Source organism: Diadema antillarum, unplaced genomic scaffold (genome assembly GCF_040938485.1).
Source record: "Diadema antillarum isolate AM-2024a unplaced genomic scaffold, OU_Dant_1.0 scf00000023, whole genome shotgun sequence".
Taxonomy (NCBI): Eukaryota; Metazoa; Echinodermata; class Echinoidea; order Diadematoida; family Diadematidae; genus Diadema; species Diadema antillarum.
This window is the reverse complement of record NW_027270912.1, coordinates 1,949,405-1,962,019: the sequence shown is the minus strand read 5'-3', so window position 1 is coordinate 1,962,019 and position 12,615 is coordinate 1,949,405. Positions and strand designations below refer to the sequence as shown.

Below are 12,615 nucleotides of genomic sequence, written 5' to 3'. Positions count from 1 at the left end.
ATTATAACAGATACTTGGAAGAAACTATAAATTCCACCTCATAATCAGAGACGTGAGCCATGCCTCACGTTCAACTGGTGATGTGCTGTTCCAGAGACTTTTTTTTAGTAAAGACACAGTTGTTCTGAATAAGGGGAATTTCCATTTGATGAACAAAACCTGCAAATCCAACATCAGAAATAGTTCCAGAACCATTAATTATTAGCATCATGAATGGCATAATGGTTGAATGTTAGCAAGTTTTCAAACATGGAGTCTCCTGGGGAAATGAAATTAACTATCATGGTCAAGCGACCCTGTCATTGCATGCTAATTTTTTTACGTGCACAGGGGGCCAAATTGACTGGGATTTTCCATAACATGTCTGAGGTTATATATTTGAAATTTGAGGAAAAGAAGCCGAATTTCAGGTTTTTGACTGCTCAGAATTGGAGAGAGACCAATTTCAGTTTTATGCGAGGATGAGGAAGAGCAGATAGTATATTCATGTAAGAATTATATTCCTCTATTGCAACTGATTGACAAATTGCCCTACATCGACGTAAATAAGCGTCGAATAGACCAGTTCGTTGTTCCACTTTGCGCATGAGCAGAAAAAGTCATTTGTACCAACAGGCATTTTGGTTTGTTAATTCACTGAGATAAGCATCTGTGATGTGATGATTATTCATGTATCGTTGTATTGATATAGATAGTACTCGCCAGCACATCCACCTGACAGCAAGCCTGGTATTGGGCAATTCCAAAAGAAAATGTTGTTAATGCATTCAATACAAAACAATGAAATGGATGCTTCCTGAAATGTCAATTGGCCATTCTGGTCACCAGGGGGCGTTTCATCAACGAGTTCGTCGGAGGTTTTCACCGACAAATTTGCTATCAGCCAATCAGACGCAAGGATTTACACTGACAACTGCTAAAAGCTAATGAAATCCTTGCGTCTGATTGGCTGATAGCAAATTTGCGGTGAAAACTCCGACGAACTCGTTGATGAAATGCCCCCCTGGTCTAAACGCAAGTTCATTCTTTGTTTGATTATGAATTCCATAGATTGTTACGTCGGGCAAGCTTAAGCCTATGCTTTGAAAACGAGTGAAGTGCCTAACCAACTGAGAAAAAAGAAAGGTCATTCGTACCTATGTGTACATGAGCTAATTCTCGCTATCGCCAATGACGTAAAAAGTACCCGTATGTGGCTTTTTCGTCAAGATGTAGTGCACTTGGTAGCAAGGGCACTTCCGGCGCGGAGCATAATTTGCACAACGCTAGCGTGCGCGTACGTGTACCTTACCTATAGCGCAGCGCCGACCACGGATACTAGTACAGTAGGCCCCTGTACCGCCCGAGCCAGCGAGTGGCCAGGCCTGTCATACTCGTACACTGTAGTCCCCTCCGGCGGCCGGCCTTGCATTAGCATGCACCACTGCACGCAGCGCATTTAAGCTAACACATAACGGTACAGCGTACTGCTTGATCATGCGATCGATGTGCACATCACAGATCAGTCATCTCTGCATACGCTGAAAATATGCTGGAAAATATTCACCCACCTGGATATAGGCCTACAGTATATCGTCATGGAATGCCCATCTTTTTTTAATTTGTTCTCTGTCGAAATGTCGCGAACACAATCGGGAACGAACAGTGATCTCGAACTTATCCTGTCTCCAAAGCAACTTCTTCCAAGTACTGTAAGTACGTACAATGTACGTAGGCACTAGGCCTACTTACTTATACCTATAATGCTACTACCACTACTAGTAAGTCGCGCGTGCACGTGCTGCGCTGTGGAGTCACCCGCAAACTTCACCCACGCGGCCACGTCACGTCTCGCATGCCAGTAAGGGTCCTATTTCTGCAGATTTTTTTCATTTATTGCCGTGCGAACAACACATGGCAGCTTCGCAGCAACAACCAATAGTCGTATTAACAGCAATTTCTTAAGAATGGAGAAATTTCAAATCATATTAAAGCTGTAATTCAAGTCGAGAAAACCGGAAGTACACATAGAATACAGTCGGTTGTGTGTGTAAATAGCATTAGTCACGTATCACGCGCGTACGAACGGAAGTGACTTTGCTACCGGACTATCCCATAATGCACTGTAAATGACGCTTGAATCAACATCCGGGTACTTTTTACGTCATTGGCGATAGCGAGAATTGCAAACTGGCTTATTGATCAGTGTTTTTTAGTAGTAGCCATGATAAAAAATCATGGCGTACGTACTCGAGCAGGATTCGATCTCAAAATCTCCTGATCTCCAGACAGGCGTCATCTCCACTAGACCACCGAGCTTCCGCCTGACAGCATGTGTTGGTTCTAATCCTTACAGCATGCAGTGGGTACTGCGTAAATATTCAAGTTCATGAAATTCTTCCGTCGAGATATTTTCATTGCAACTGATTGACAAGTTGCCCTACATCGACATGAATAAGCACTGAATTGATCAGTGTTTTTTAGTAGTAGCCATGATTTTATGAACTTGAGTAATTATATTCCTCTAATTGATCAGGATTTCTTCTCCAAATTGAGGTTCTGTCAAAATTACAAGGTTCTTGTGTGTGTATGTGTGTGTGTGGTTTTTTTTATCCTCTGCCATGTTGGTCTAAAATTATGTTCTCATGGTCATGGGTAAAGATTCAACAAAGACCAAGAGAGTGTTCTCAGTTTTGGGGTAGCAGTGAGCCGAGGATGCGTGCTCACCTGATAAGAACAAATGATAAGATGGCACACCTGTAACTGTGTTAATGAGCATCCCCTGAAAGTAAGGAGAGAGAAAGAAAAAAGAATTGAGTTTGTTCGCTCCATGATGGCCACACCACCTTCTGAGAGTGGTGATGACGACACTCATGGTCGTATCGTGTCCGCAAGGGTTGATGACTGTGTCACGAGCGAGCGTCCAGTCGTTGGCGTCATTGAATACTGAAACCTAAAATGCATAGAGCCATGCCACCCTCTGTCAGGTGGTGGCCGTGTCCCGAGTTTGATGTCATGTTTTCACCGTCATTTAATAGACCATGGAAATTGGATAACCCCCCTCCTCCCCAACCCCCACCCCCCTTGGAGGCTGCTAGCGCAAGAGGTTGCCGAGAGAAGAACAAGTTGTTGGTACACTTCAGCCGAGGTGTGGCATTACGTACTCCGCTTAAAAGAAATATTAAAATTTATGATGTCAGCCTATGCTGCCAAGCGCATTAAGAGTATTTTTGGGTACTAGGAAGTGTGCCAAAAGCCAGAAGGGGGTTTGTGGCATTCAAAGCGTGGCGCGGTAGCTACAAGTTTGAGCCAGCTGTGGCCCTGTGTGTTTGTGTGCGTGTGTTTGCGTGTGTGTGTGTGTATGTGTGTGTGTGTGTGTGTGTGTGTGTGTGTGTGTGTGTGTGTGTGTGTTCGTGTGTGTGTGATTGTATATGGGTGGCTGTACTGTGCTACTGTTATTTTTAGCCAGTGAAGACTTAGGCTGGGGAGTGAAGTGATATCATGAGATGCCATGTCATAGGCATTGTTGGACAAATTAAAGGAAAATGTACCCGGAGAGATGAAGACAGATAGAATCATGTAGATTGATTGATAGATAGAGAGAGAAAGAGAAAAAGAGAGACATAGCTACATCACAGAGGAGGATATGAAACCAGGAGTAACCTGCTTGATGAAGACTTGAGTGAAATCTGTCAGGAAAATTACTCTCCTTCACATATCTGTGATGGACTCTGCAGGATGGCTCGTGGAGACTCTCAGCAAGACATTCTCACTCAGATCTCCAGAACACCTTGCTGCTTGCTCTAGACTCCACTTTTTCATGTTAAACATCAATCATTTGTGTATCTGCTTAATGATGCTTTTTTTTTTTCCATTGTTTGCTCAAGATATTTCCCCAATTGTATTTTATTGTGAAGCATGGCATGATGAGCGGCAATTGAATCCTGCATGAAGGGTTCAAAAATATAAATATTTCAGGCTGCCTATGTACACAACTGACATATTATTATTGAACAGAATGGATATCTTTGTCATAAAATGGGTCAATTTGAATGTACATCCACAGGACCCTTGTGTGATGATGAGCGTTTCAATGGCATGGTGAATGTAAATAAAAAGAAAAGTCACCCCTTTTTTGTTGTGGTCAGTTTCAGAAAACTTTTTCTTTGATGCTGCTATTGTGTCGGGTCTATGTTCAAATTAACTCTGCCCCTTAAGTGTAGTCATTTTAAGGTGTCACTATTGACTCATGAATGTGCAGACAGTGTGGGATTTTGAAGATAATGTCAGTAGTAACCCTGCTATTCCTAGAAAGGATGAACTAATTGTATTTGCCCATTGATTTTTGGAAAGAAAAAAAAACAGCTTGAGCTACAATGTAGGTGCATACTCTTCTTTAGTCAAGATGCTTCTGTCGATTACACATTTTGTAATGTGCTAAGTGGCTTTCTAATTCTATGATGCAAAACATGAAACTGAATCCCACCCCCCCCCACACACACACACACTAACAAATGTTCATATTTGAATGACAAATATCTCGAGACCTTTACCTTTCTACCAGATTGAAGGTCTCTGTAGATTTTTGGAACAATGTAGCTTGGGGATGGGGGAAATCATGCTGAAATTCTCACATTACAGAATGATTGATAAACAATTGATAGAAAAATTGTGATAGTGAGTGGGAATCAAGGGACTAGAACCAGATATACTTGCTGAAGATCTGTGAGTTACTGATGTGGAGATGGCTCTATAGGGCACCATATCTTAAAATGAGTGTGCAATAAAAAAAGAGGGGGAGGAGGAAAGCACACACATAATCACTGGAATACACAAAAGGGTAACTTTCAGCTATAATACAAATGTATAGTTTCATCTTCCTGCTTGATGCCTCTGATTTTAAAGTAGTAGTCCCCACCAAAACAAAGAATTGGTTTAAATTAAAGCAATTAAAACTCTGATTGATGATGGAGATCAGTGTCTGTTTAATTGCTGTTGGTTAAATGATTAAAATGTGCATCCACTTGAGTATCTGTGAGTCGTGAAATGTGTTTGTATCATCTGCAAATCAAAAGAGATGTTTGAGTCACGTGACGTAGAGGTCAGTAGCCAAGTTATCTCTATTAATTCCATGAAATTTTACTGATTTCTTTTAATTTAAGTGCCTTTATCGAGACATGTTTTAATTGATTTGTATTGTGGATAGATATATCATGAACATGCAAGATATATGTTCTGATGTAAGTGTGTATATTCTGTATGACACAGAAAGTATAATTTGGTTAATTTCCATCAAACCCAAGATTGTTTTTTGTCTCCTGGTGTACAAAGGTTATGAAAAAGATTGTGCCAAACGTGCTGTATAGTCACATGACAATGACCAATGTATTGTGGTGCCTACATGTATTTAAGACAATGCCCAACGAGATTTGTTTACTTTCCGAAGGTTGTGACTTTCACGGTATATACAATGTATTTAGTCTAGTTGACTCATGAAATTCATGAAAATGAAAGTCCTGCAAAATACTGTAAAACCAGAAACATTCACGGCGTGAAACTTTCGCGAATTGGAGCCGACAGCCTTTTTCGCGGCATGAAACCTGTGCAAATTGCCGCTGGCATTCAATGCATTGTATAGACAAGAACTCTTGTGTTTATTTTACCTTCACGAATCTTTGTGTCTCTCGAAATTTGGGAAAGTTTCATGCACGCGAAAAATTTGTGGTTTTATAGTATATGGCGTATTCAGTATTTCTCTCTTCAATCTTTTCTGTGTCTTCCCTGTGTCCCCTTTTCTCCCTTCGCTCTGTTTCTCTCTCTCACACTCTGTCTTAAAGGGACTGTACAGTACTGGTTGAGATGGGGATTCATGTTTTGAACATTCTTAAGTGAGATAATGAGAAACCTCTTACTCTAATATGAAAGAGCATGTAATTTTAAGAAGGATTCAACGTTTATTTGATGAAAATTGGTTTTCAAATGGCTGAGATACTCAAAAAAGTGATGATAATAATAAAAAGCAACAGGCCACGCCTTTTATGAGGATCTCTTCGTTTCACCTTGTTTTTGGATATATCTCAGCCATTTCAAAATCGAATTTCATCAAATACTGTAAACTTTTGATACCCCTTACAATTGCATGCTTGTTGACATCTCATACGTGTAGAGTGGTTTCTGAATATCTCACAAAACGTTAAAAGCTAAATCCTAACCTCAACTAGAACTGTACACACCCTTTAAAATCTTTTTTTTTTCTCTCTCTCTCTGTGATTTGAGTGCACTGTGAGATTATAAGACTAAGCTGTTTGTGTCTTGTAGCTGTTTTATAATGAGATGTTCTTATTCTTTTTCACCCCCCCCCCCTTCTCTCTTCCCTCCATAACAGGATCTGCTGAGATCTGCTTTGCCCGCTTCGATAGAGAAGGCGCTAATGGGAGATGAACGGTAGGTTTTGCCAGACTTTTCAGATTCCAAATGCCAAACCAGGGTAGTATCTAGAAGTAAAATGGTTTTACAGTTATTGAGTGGAGTATTGAGATCAGTTGGACAGTTGGAATAATCATGCATCGAAGGAAAAGTATTGACTCTCCACATGATATAATACAGGGCATAGGGCAGATTAATATTACACAGTTGAAAAAAACAGATGAATCTGCTACATATGTATTTTTGAAATGACAATGTGGGAAAAGGGACTGGTAGCAGATATGACATCTAATTTGATAGAAAAAAGTGGTAATGAAGGTAGTGATAGTTAAGATAATATATTGAAGACTTACATATTTGCTCTTAGGACAGATTAATGCCTTTTGTGTTATGCAGAGTAGACTGTGAATCATTGAAATTTTAGTAACTTTTGATTTTGAAAGTGGGTACAATTTTATTCATTACGATGGCTATATTACATTCCTGTGTTGCCCTAGCTACAAATTTGAGCAGATCTGTGTGCCTTGTGCATGTATTGCACAAGGATAAATTCACATGAGAATGAGAGATTACCTGTCAAACTATACATTTTCTGCAGGATTAAGAATTATTCTCATGTTAGATTTCACTATTGCTTGAAACTATTCATGTCATTTGTTTTTATCTGATCTGTGATACCTGAATTGTGATGCCTGAGAGAAACTGTAATTTTGGCATAAATCAAAGCTTTTGAGAATGTGAATGTGTGTGAGTGTGTGGGGATGGGGTTGGGGGGGGGGGGGGGGGGGGGGGTGTTGGACCTTGGAATTTCAAAATTGTGTCAGCAGGATGTGTGAATATCTCTCACATTCCTTCCTCATGCTGTTTCATTATAAAGTAACATATGAGTATGTGGTAATATGTGACCTCGAAAAAGCAGGTTGTATACGCCAGTGTCTGTGCATTGGTAGTTTGATATCCTGAATGGATGAATAGCTCGCTGGCTTGTTATTTGTTTGGTTGGTGGTAACATTTTTTGTCACTGTACTGTCAGGTCAAGTTTGGCAGTGGTTGCTCCATATGTGTATATCAAACTCACCAAACATTCAAATTTTGAGGGTTACTATGAAGTTGGGAGAGAGAACTGAATAGTGTTATGACACAATGCATTATGAAAACAAGCAGAGAAATCTACAATCAGAATCTGCGATGCCTTTGACATAAAAGATATTTCATAATGTTTGAGTCCTGATTTAAATGCAACTGTTTTTACGACTAACAGTTGACTACAACAAGTCAATGATTTTGTTCAAGTAAACAGACCAATCCTCCCCTCCCCCCCCCCCCAAAAAAAAGAAAAGAAATGAAAACAACAGCAGACAAATTACAACAGATAATCCCTCATTTACAAGCGTTCTCATATGCACAGAATTCCTGGTCATGAGGAATCTCTCTAAATTTATCACATCAGAGTATTTTTGGCTTTGCCTGTGCTAAAATCAATATAGTTCTTAAAAGGAATTCTATTCTAGGATCATTTCAGTTTTAAGATTACGATAATGATGATTGACTATTAGTATTTCCTTTCTACAGACTATGTAGGTAGTTAAGCTGCGCTCCATGAAATGTCAAAGTATGTGAGATATTACAAATTGCCTGCATGCCTAGGCTTCATGGGTCCATTTATGTAGAGTTGACCTTCTAGAAACCTAGTCTCCATGTAGCAAGGAAGGGAGGAATGTTTGCATGTGAACATCATGTGATGAGACCAGATATCATTAGGTTATGAATCCAATGTCGATGTACTGTAAAAACCAGAAATTTTCATGTACATGAAACACTAGCGAATTTCACGAGGAGCCAAGATTCTTGAAAGTAAAATGCGTGCAAAAGTTTTCACGTACAGTACTGTAGAATTAGACATTTTCCTGTGCATTTTAATTTCGTGAATTTTGCCAGAGCCAAGATTCACAAAATTAAAATTTACACAAAAGTTTGTGTCTACACTCTAGCCATTGAATGCAATAGTAATTTGTGAAAATTTCATGTCATGAAAAAGGCTATCGGCTCCATTTTGCAAAAATTTCATGCCACGAACATTTCTTGTTTTACAGTATGCATTGAATGCTAGTTGCCAACTAGTGAAAGTTTTATGAAGGCCGTTAAGTTTCATTCTGCAAATTTTAGCAGGGCCCTGTTTTATCAAAAGATATAATAGATTATAAATGTCCTTACCACACAGGCTGCCATAAGACTTATGATAGAAAGCAACTATATAATCAGTTATAACTCTTCATAAAACAGGGCTCTGGTTTTACAATAAGTTCAGGTACCTGGAATGATATGGAGGTTGTGGAAGGTGTCTTTTAAGTCTTTCACTCACTGGTATGGCAGGTGCGTCCTGGATACAATGCGCCTGGTCGACCTCCTCCTCGTCCTCCTGTTCGAGGGCAGGAAGGCCCTGCCAAAGTCCAGCATTGCCCCCCGGCTGCGGAGCAGCACCACGGGCCTGCGCCGGCTGGACAGCGCTGGGGAGCGCACCCACCGCCACCTGATCGACTGCATCCGCAGCAAGGACACAGATGCCCTGATCGACGCCATCGACACTGGTGGTGAGCTTAATAGATCTACATGTACAAAGAAACAATGAAAGGGGAAATAGAAATGTTATAATTCCTCTACCAACCTGTATAAAGTAGTACTTTGCCTTTGTGTTTGTAGACATTAAAGCCCAATGGTGGTTTGTATGTAGTCTATATGTTACGATATGTGGTGACATTGAACATGTGAAGGCATGCAATTTGTGGTTCCAACTAGTAAAACATCTAATAATCACATTGTTTAGAGGGCAAGTTACTGTAATTTGTCACTTACAAACAACACGTTTGATTTAAAACCACCTATGTGCAATGAGACTCACTGTATTACACTTGGACTTTGTCTCATCTTCATAGTTGAGAAGGAATTAGCAGAGGAAAACTATTTGAAAATGTAACAATTATCTTGTATGTGTGCTGATAACATTTAAATTTTCTGAACATGTAAAAACTCATATCAATGGAGGGAAATAATCCTAACATTTTTTCATGGTTTTTAAATTCGGGTGCAAAATACATAAATATATCACTTTGTGGCTGCTAAATTCATTTTTTTTTATATGTATGCCAAAGTCAATTTAGATTAATTTGAAATTTGTTCTCTGTGGTTGGTAATGAGAATTTCTGCATTCAAACTGTCATTGTGATGACTATCAAAATGTGTTGAAATTCAAAGCTACAAAAGCTCACCTACCGTAGAAGGTATCTCCATGTGTTTGGATATGTGGGACTATTACGCTATCATTTTGTCAATGAAAATTGGGCCAGATTTGTTCTAATGAGACTTTGTTTCAAAGCCATTCTGCAAATTTGACTTTGAATGTCTATGACATGCTTCCTTCATTCATATGATCTTGAGGGAAGAAGTACTCAATTTTAGAACGTAATTTTATCTTCTTGTTTTCCCCCAAAGTATTTGTGGACTGTAAGCCTTGATGTACGATCACACATGATAACTTTTAGGTTGAGGTTTTAACCAAAATAATGAGTGCACTTCCCCCAAATAAACTCATCTTTAATACTGTCATCGCAGACATGTGTGTCACATAACATACTATTTTGGGAACCATGACCCGTGCCATTGTTTTGACTAGGTATGAGCAAGGAGGACAAATATATTTATGGATTGCTTATATTTCAGGCATGTTATACCCTCATTTATATGTTTGTTTGTTTGTTGTCCCCGCCGAACGAGTTCGAGCAGGGGACTATGAAACGGGCTCCGTACGTGTGTGTGTCCGTGTGTCCGTCCGTGTGTCCGTCCGTCCGCGTGTCCGTGTGTCCGTGTGTGCGTCCGTGTGTGATCAAAATCTTCAATTTGCTACTTCTCTGTCATTTATGAGCCAATTTTGATTCTGTTTGCTTTATATGATAGCACTACATGGGAGCTTTGAAACTTCTACACAGAATTTCAGTCGTGACCTTTGACCTTGACCTTTGACCTATATTGTACATTTTGCTACAAAATGCTACTCCTTCGCCATTTCTAACCCGATTTCGATTCCGTTTGCTTTATGTGATGGCACTAGGTGAGGGCTTCAAAACTTCTACACAGAATTTTGACCTTTGACTTCTTTGACCTTTGACCTTGATTTTTTGACCTATATTGTACATTTTGCTACAAAATGCTACTCCTTCGCCATTTCTAACCCGATTTCGATTCCGTTTGCTTTATGTGATGGCACTAGGTGAGGGCTTCAAAACTTCTACACAGAATTTTGACCTTTGACTTCTTTGACCTTTGACCTTGATTTTTGACCTATATTGTACATTTTGCTACGAAATGCTACTCCTTCGCCATTTTTAACCCGATTTCGATTCCATTTGCTTTATATGATGGCACTAGTTGAGGGCTTCAAAACTTCTACACAGAATTTTGACCTTTGACTTCTTTGACCTTTGACCTTGATTTTTGACCTATATTGTGCATTTTGCTACAGAATGCTACTCCTGCGCCATTTCTAACCCGATTTCGATTCCGTTTGCTTTATGTGATAGCACTAGGTGAGGGCTTCAAAACTTCTACACAGAATTTTGACCTTTGTCTTCTTTGACCTTTGACCTTGATTTTTGACCTATATTGTACATTGGCTACAAAATGCTACTCCTTCGCCATTTCTAACCCAATTTCGATTCCATTTGCTTTATGTGATGGCACTAGGTGAGGGCTTCAAAACTTCTACACAGAATTTTGACCTTTGACTTCTTTGACCTTTGACCTTGATTTTTTACCTATATTGCACATTTTGTTACAAAATGCTACTTCCGGCGGGGACATATGTTACGCACCGCGTAATTTCTACTTTTCCTTGTTTGTTTGTTTTTTCTCCCAGTGGAAGTGAACTACATGGATGATGTTGGTCAGACTTTGCTAAACTGGGCCTCTGCTTTTGGAACCCAAGAAATGGTGAGAGAAAGCAACACTTTTCTTGTTTATTTTGAGACATAAAACGTAGTAGCGGCAAGCTGGAATAATTCAAAAGTTGTCACTTCCAGACCAAATATTCATCATGGAAAATGCTTATTTCTAGCTTTATTGAATAAATGTTTATCATGAGAAACAATGGACATGTGGTAAGGACAATGAAATTTGAGCTCTGCTGTTAGCCAGACAACAAACACACACACACACACACACACACACACACACACACACACACACACACACACACTCAAACTAAGCAATAAAGCTGGTATAGGGGAAATCCCTTCGTGCTTTTACTTCATTGTGCCAATGTATTGTCGATGTTTGACCTTGCCTGTTTTGAGAGTGCTGTCCATTTTCACGGTAGAAAAACTCAAGGAGGCGTCCTCTATTCTATTTTCTCTCACCAACCTCTCCCCCACCCCCTCAACCTTTCTCCCAGGTGGAATTTCTGTGTGAGAGAGGCGCTGACGTCAACAGGGGCCAACGGTCGTCCTCGCTCCACTACGCGGCGTGCTTCGGGAGACCGCAGGTTGCCAAGGTACTTGAGGCATTGTGTGGGAGAGAGCAAGGGGGAGCATATAAACCCACAGTGAGGCTGAAGAGAGCCACTCTTTGGTTTCCTCTCTGTCAGCCGTCTATGGTTGTGGCTATCAGTGGGTCGAATACTCGCTCCTCAGACTCTGCGTTTTATGAGGCTCTTTTTGATTTTGCATGTTTTGTAGTCTATTATTGGTGCCTGTATAAGGCATTTTTCTTGTTTCCATTTCCTTATATTTGAAATTATTAGTCTAGGTTGCTGTTATCAAGTTCAAGCTTTCCTGCCTGAGTCTGGTGTTATGATGATATACTTGGAAATTAAATAAAATTTAAACAAAATAGAATTTGGGCATCAAAATTAACTTAAAAGAAAGCTGCAATGGAGTCATAGTGATGTCTCAGCAATTAGTCACTGTTTATGGATTATGAGAGGAAAGATGATAGTTGATAATGCTTAGTGAGTTTCAAAGACCATCATGTTTATGAATGCCTTTTGATTATCATTTTGCATTAGACCTCATGAAATCATCTCAACTTTAATATCCTTGTCTATCAATGTCTATGTTCATGCTGTCCCTAAAGTTGTCACTGACAATCTGCACGAAACTAGCTCCATATCAAGTATCAGATATCATCCCATCAGTCATGTAATGTAGTAGTGAAGTTTGC

The 12,615-nt window shown here is 39.8% G+C and overlaps 1 protein-coding gene across 1 annotated transcript in view; it reads left to right on the top strand.

Annotated features, from left to right (window-relative positions):
• The window catches only part of LOC139732039 (E3 ubiquitin-protein ligase HECTD1-like), a 74,912-nt gene that overhangs the window by 27,344 nt on the left and 34,953 nt on the right, over positions 1–12,615 (top strand). The window contains exons 5-8 of the mRNA XM_071642921.1: positions 6,365–6,423; positions 8,779–8,996; positions 11,315–11,388; positions 11,849–11,947. Coding sequence (XP_071499022.1) covers positions 6,365–6,423; positions 8,779–8,996; positions 11,315–11,388; positions 11,849–11,947 — 450 coding nt within the window. The remainder of the gene's footprint in view (positions 1–6,364; positions 6,424–8,778; positions 8,997–11,314; positions 11,389–11,848; positions 11,948–12,615) is intronic.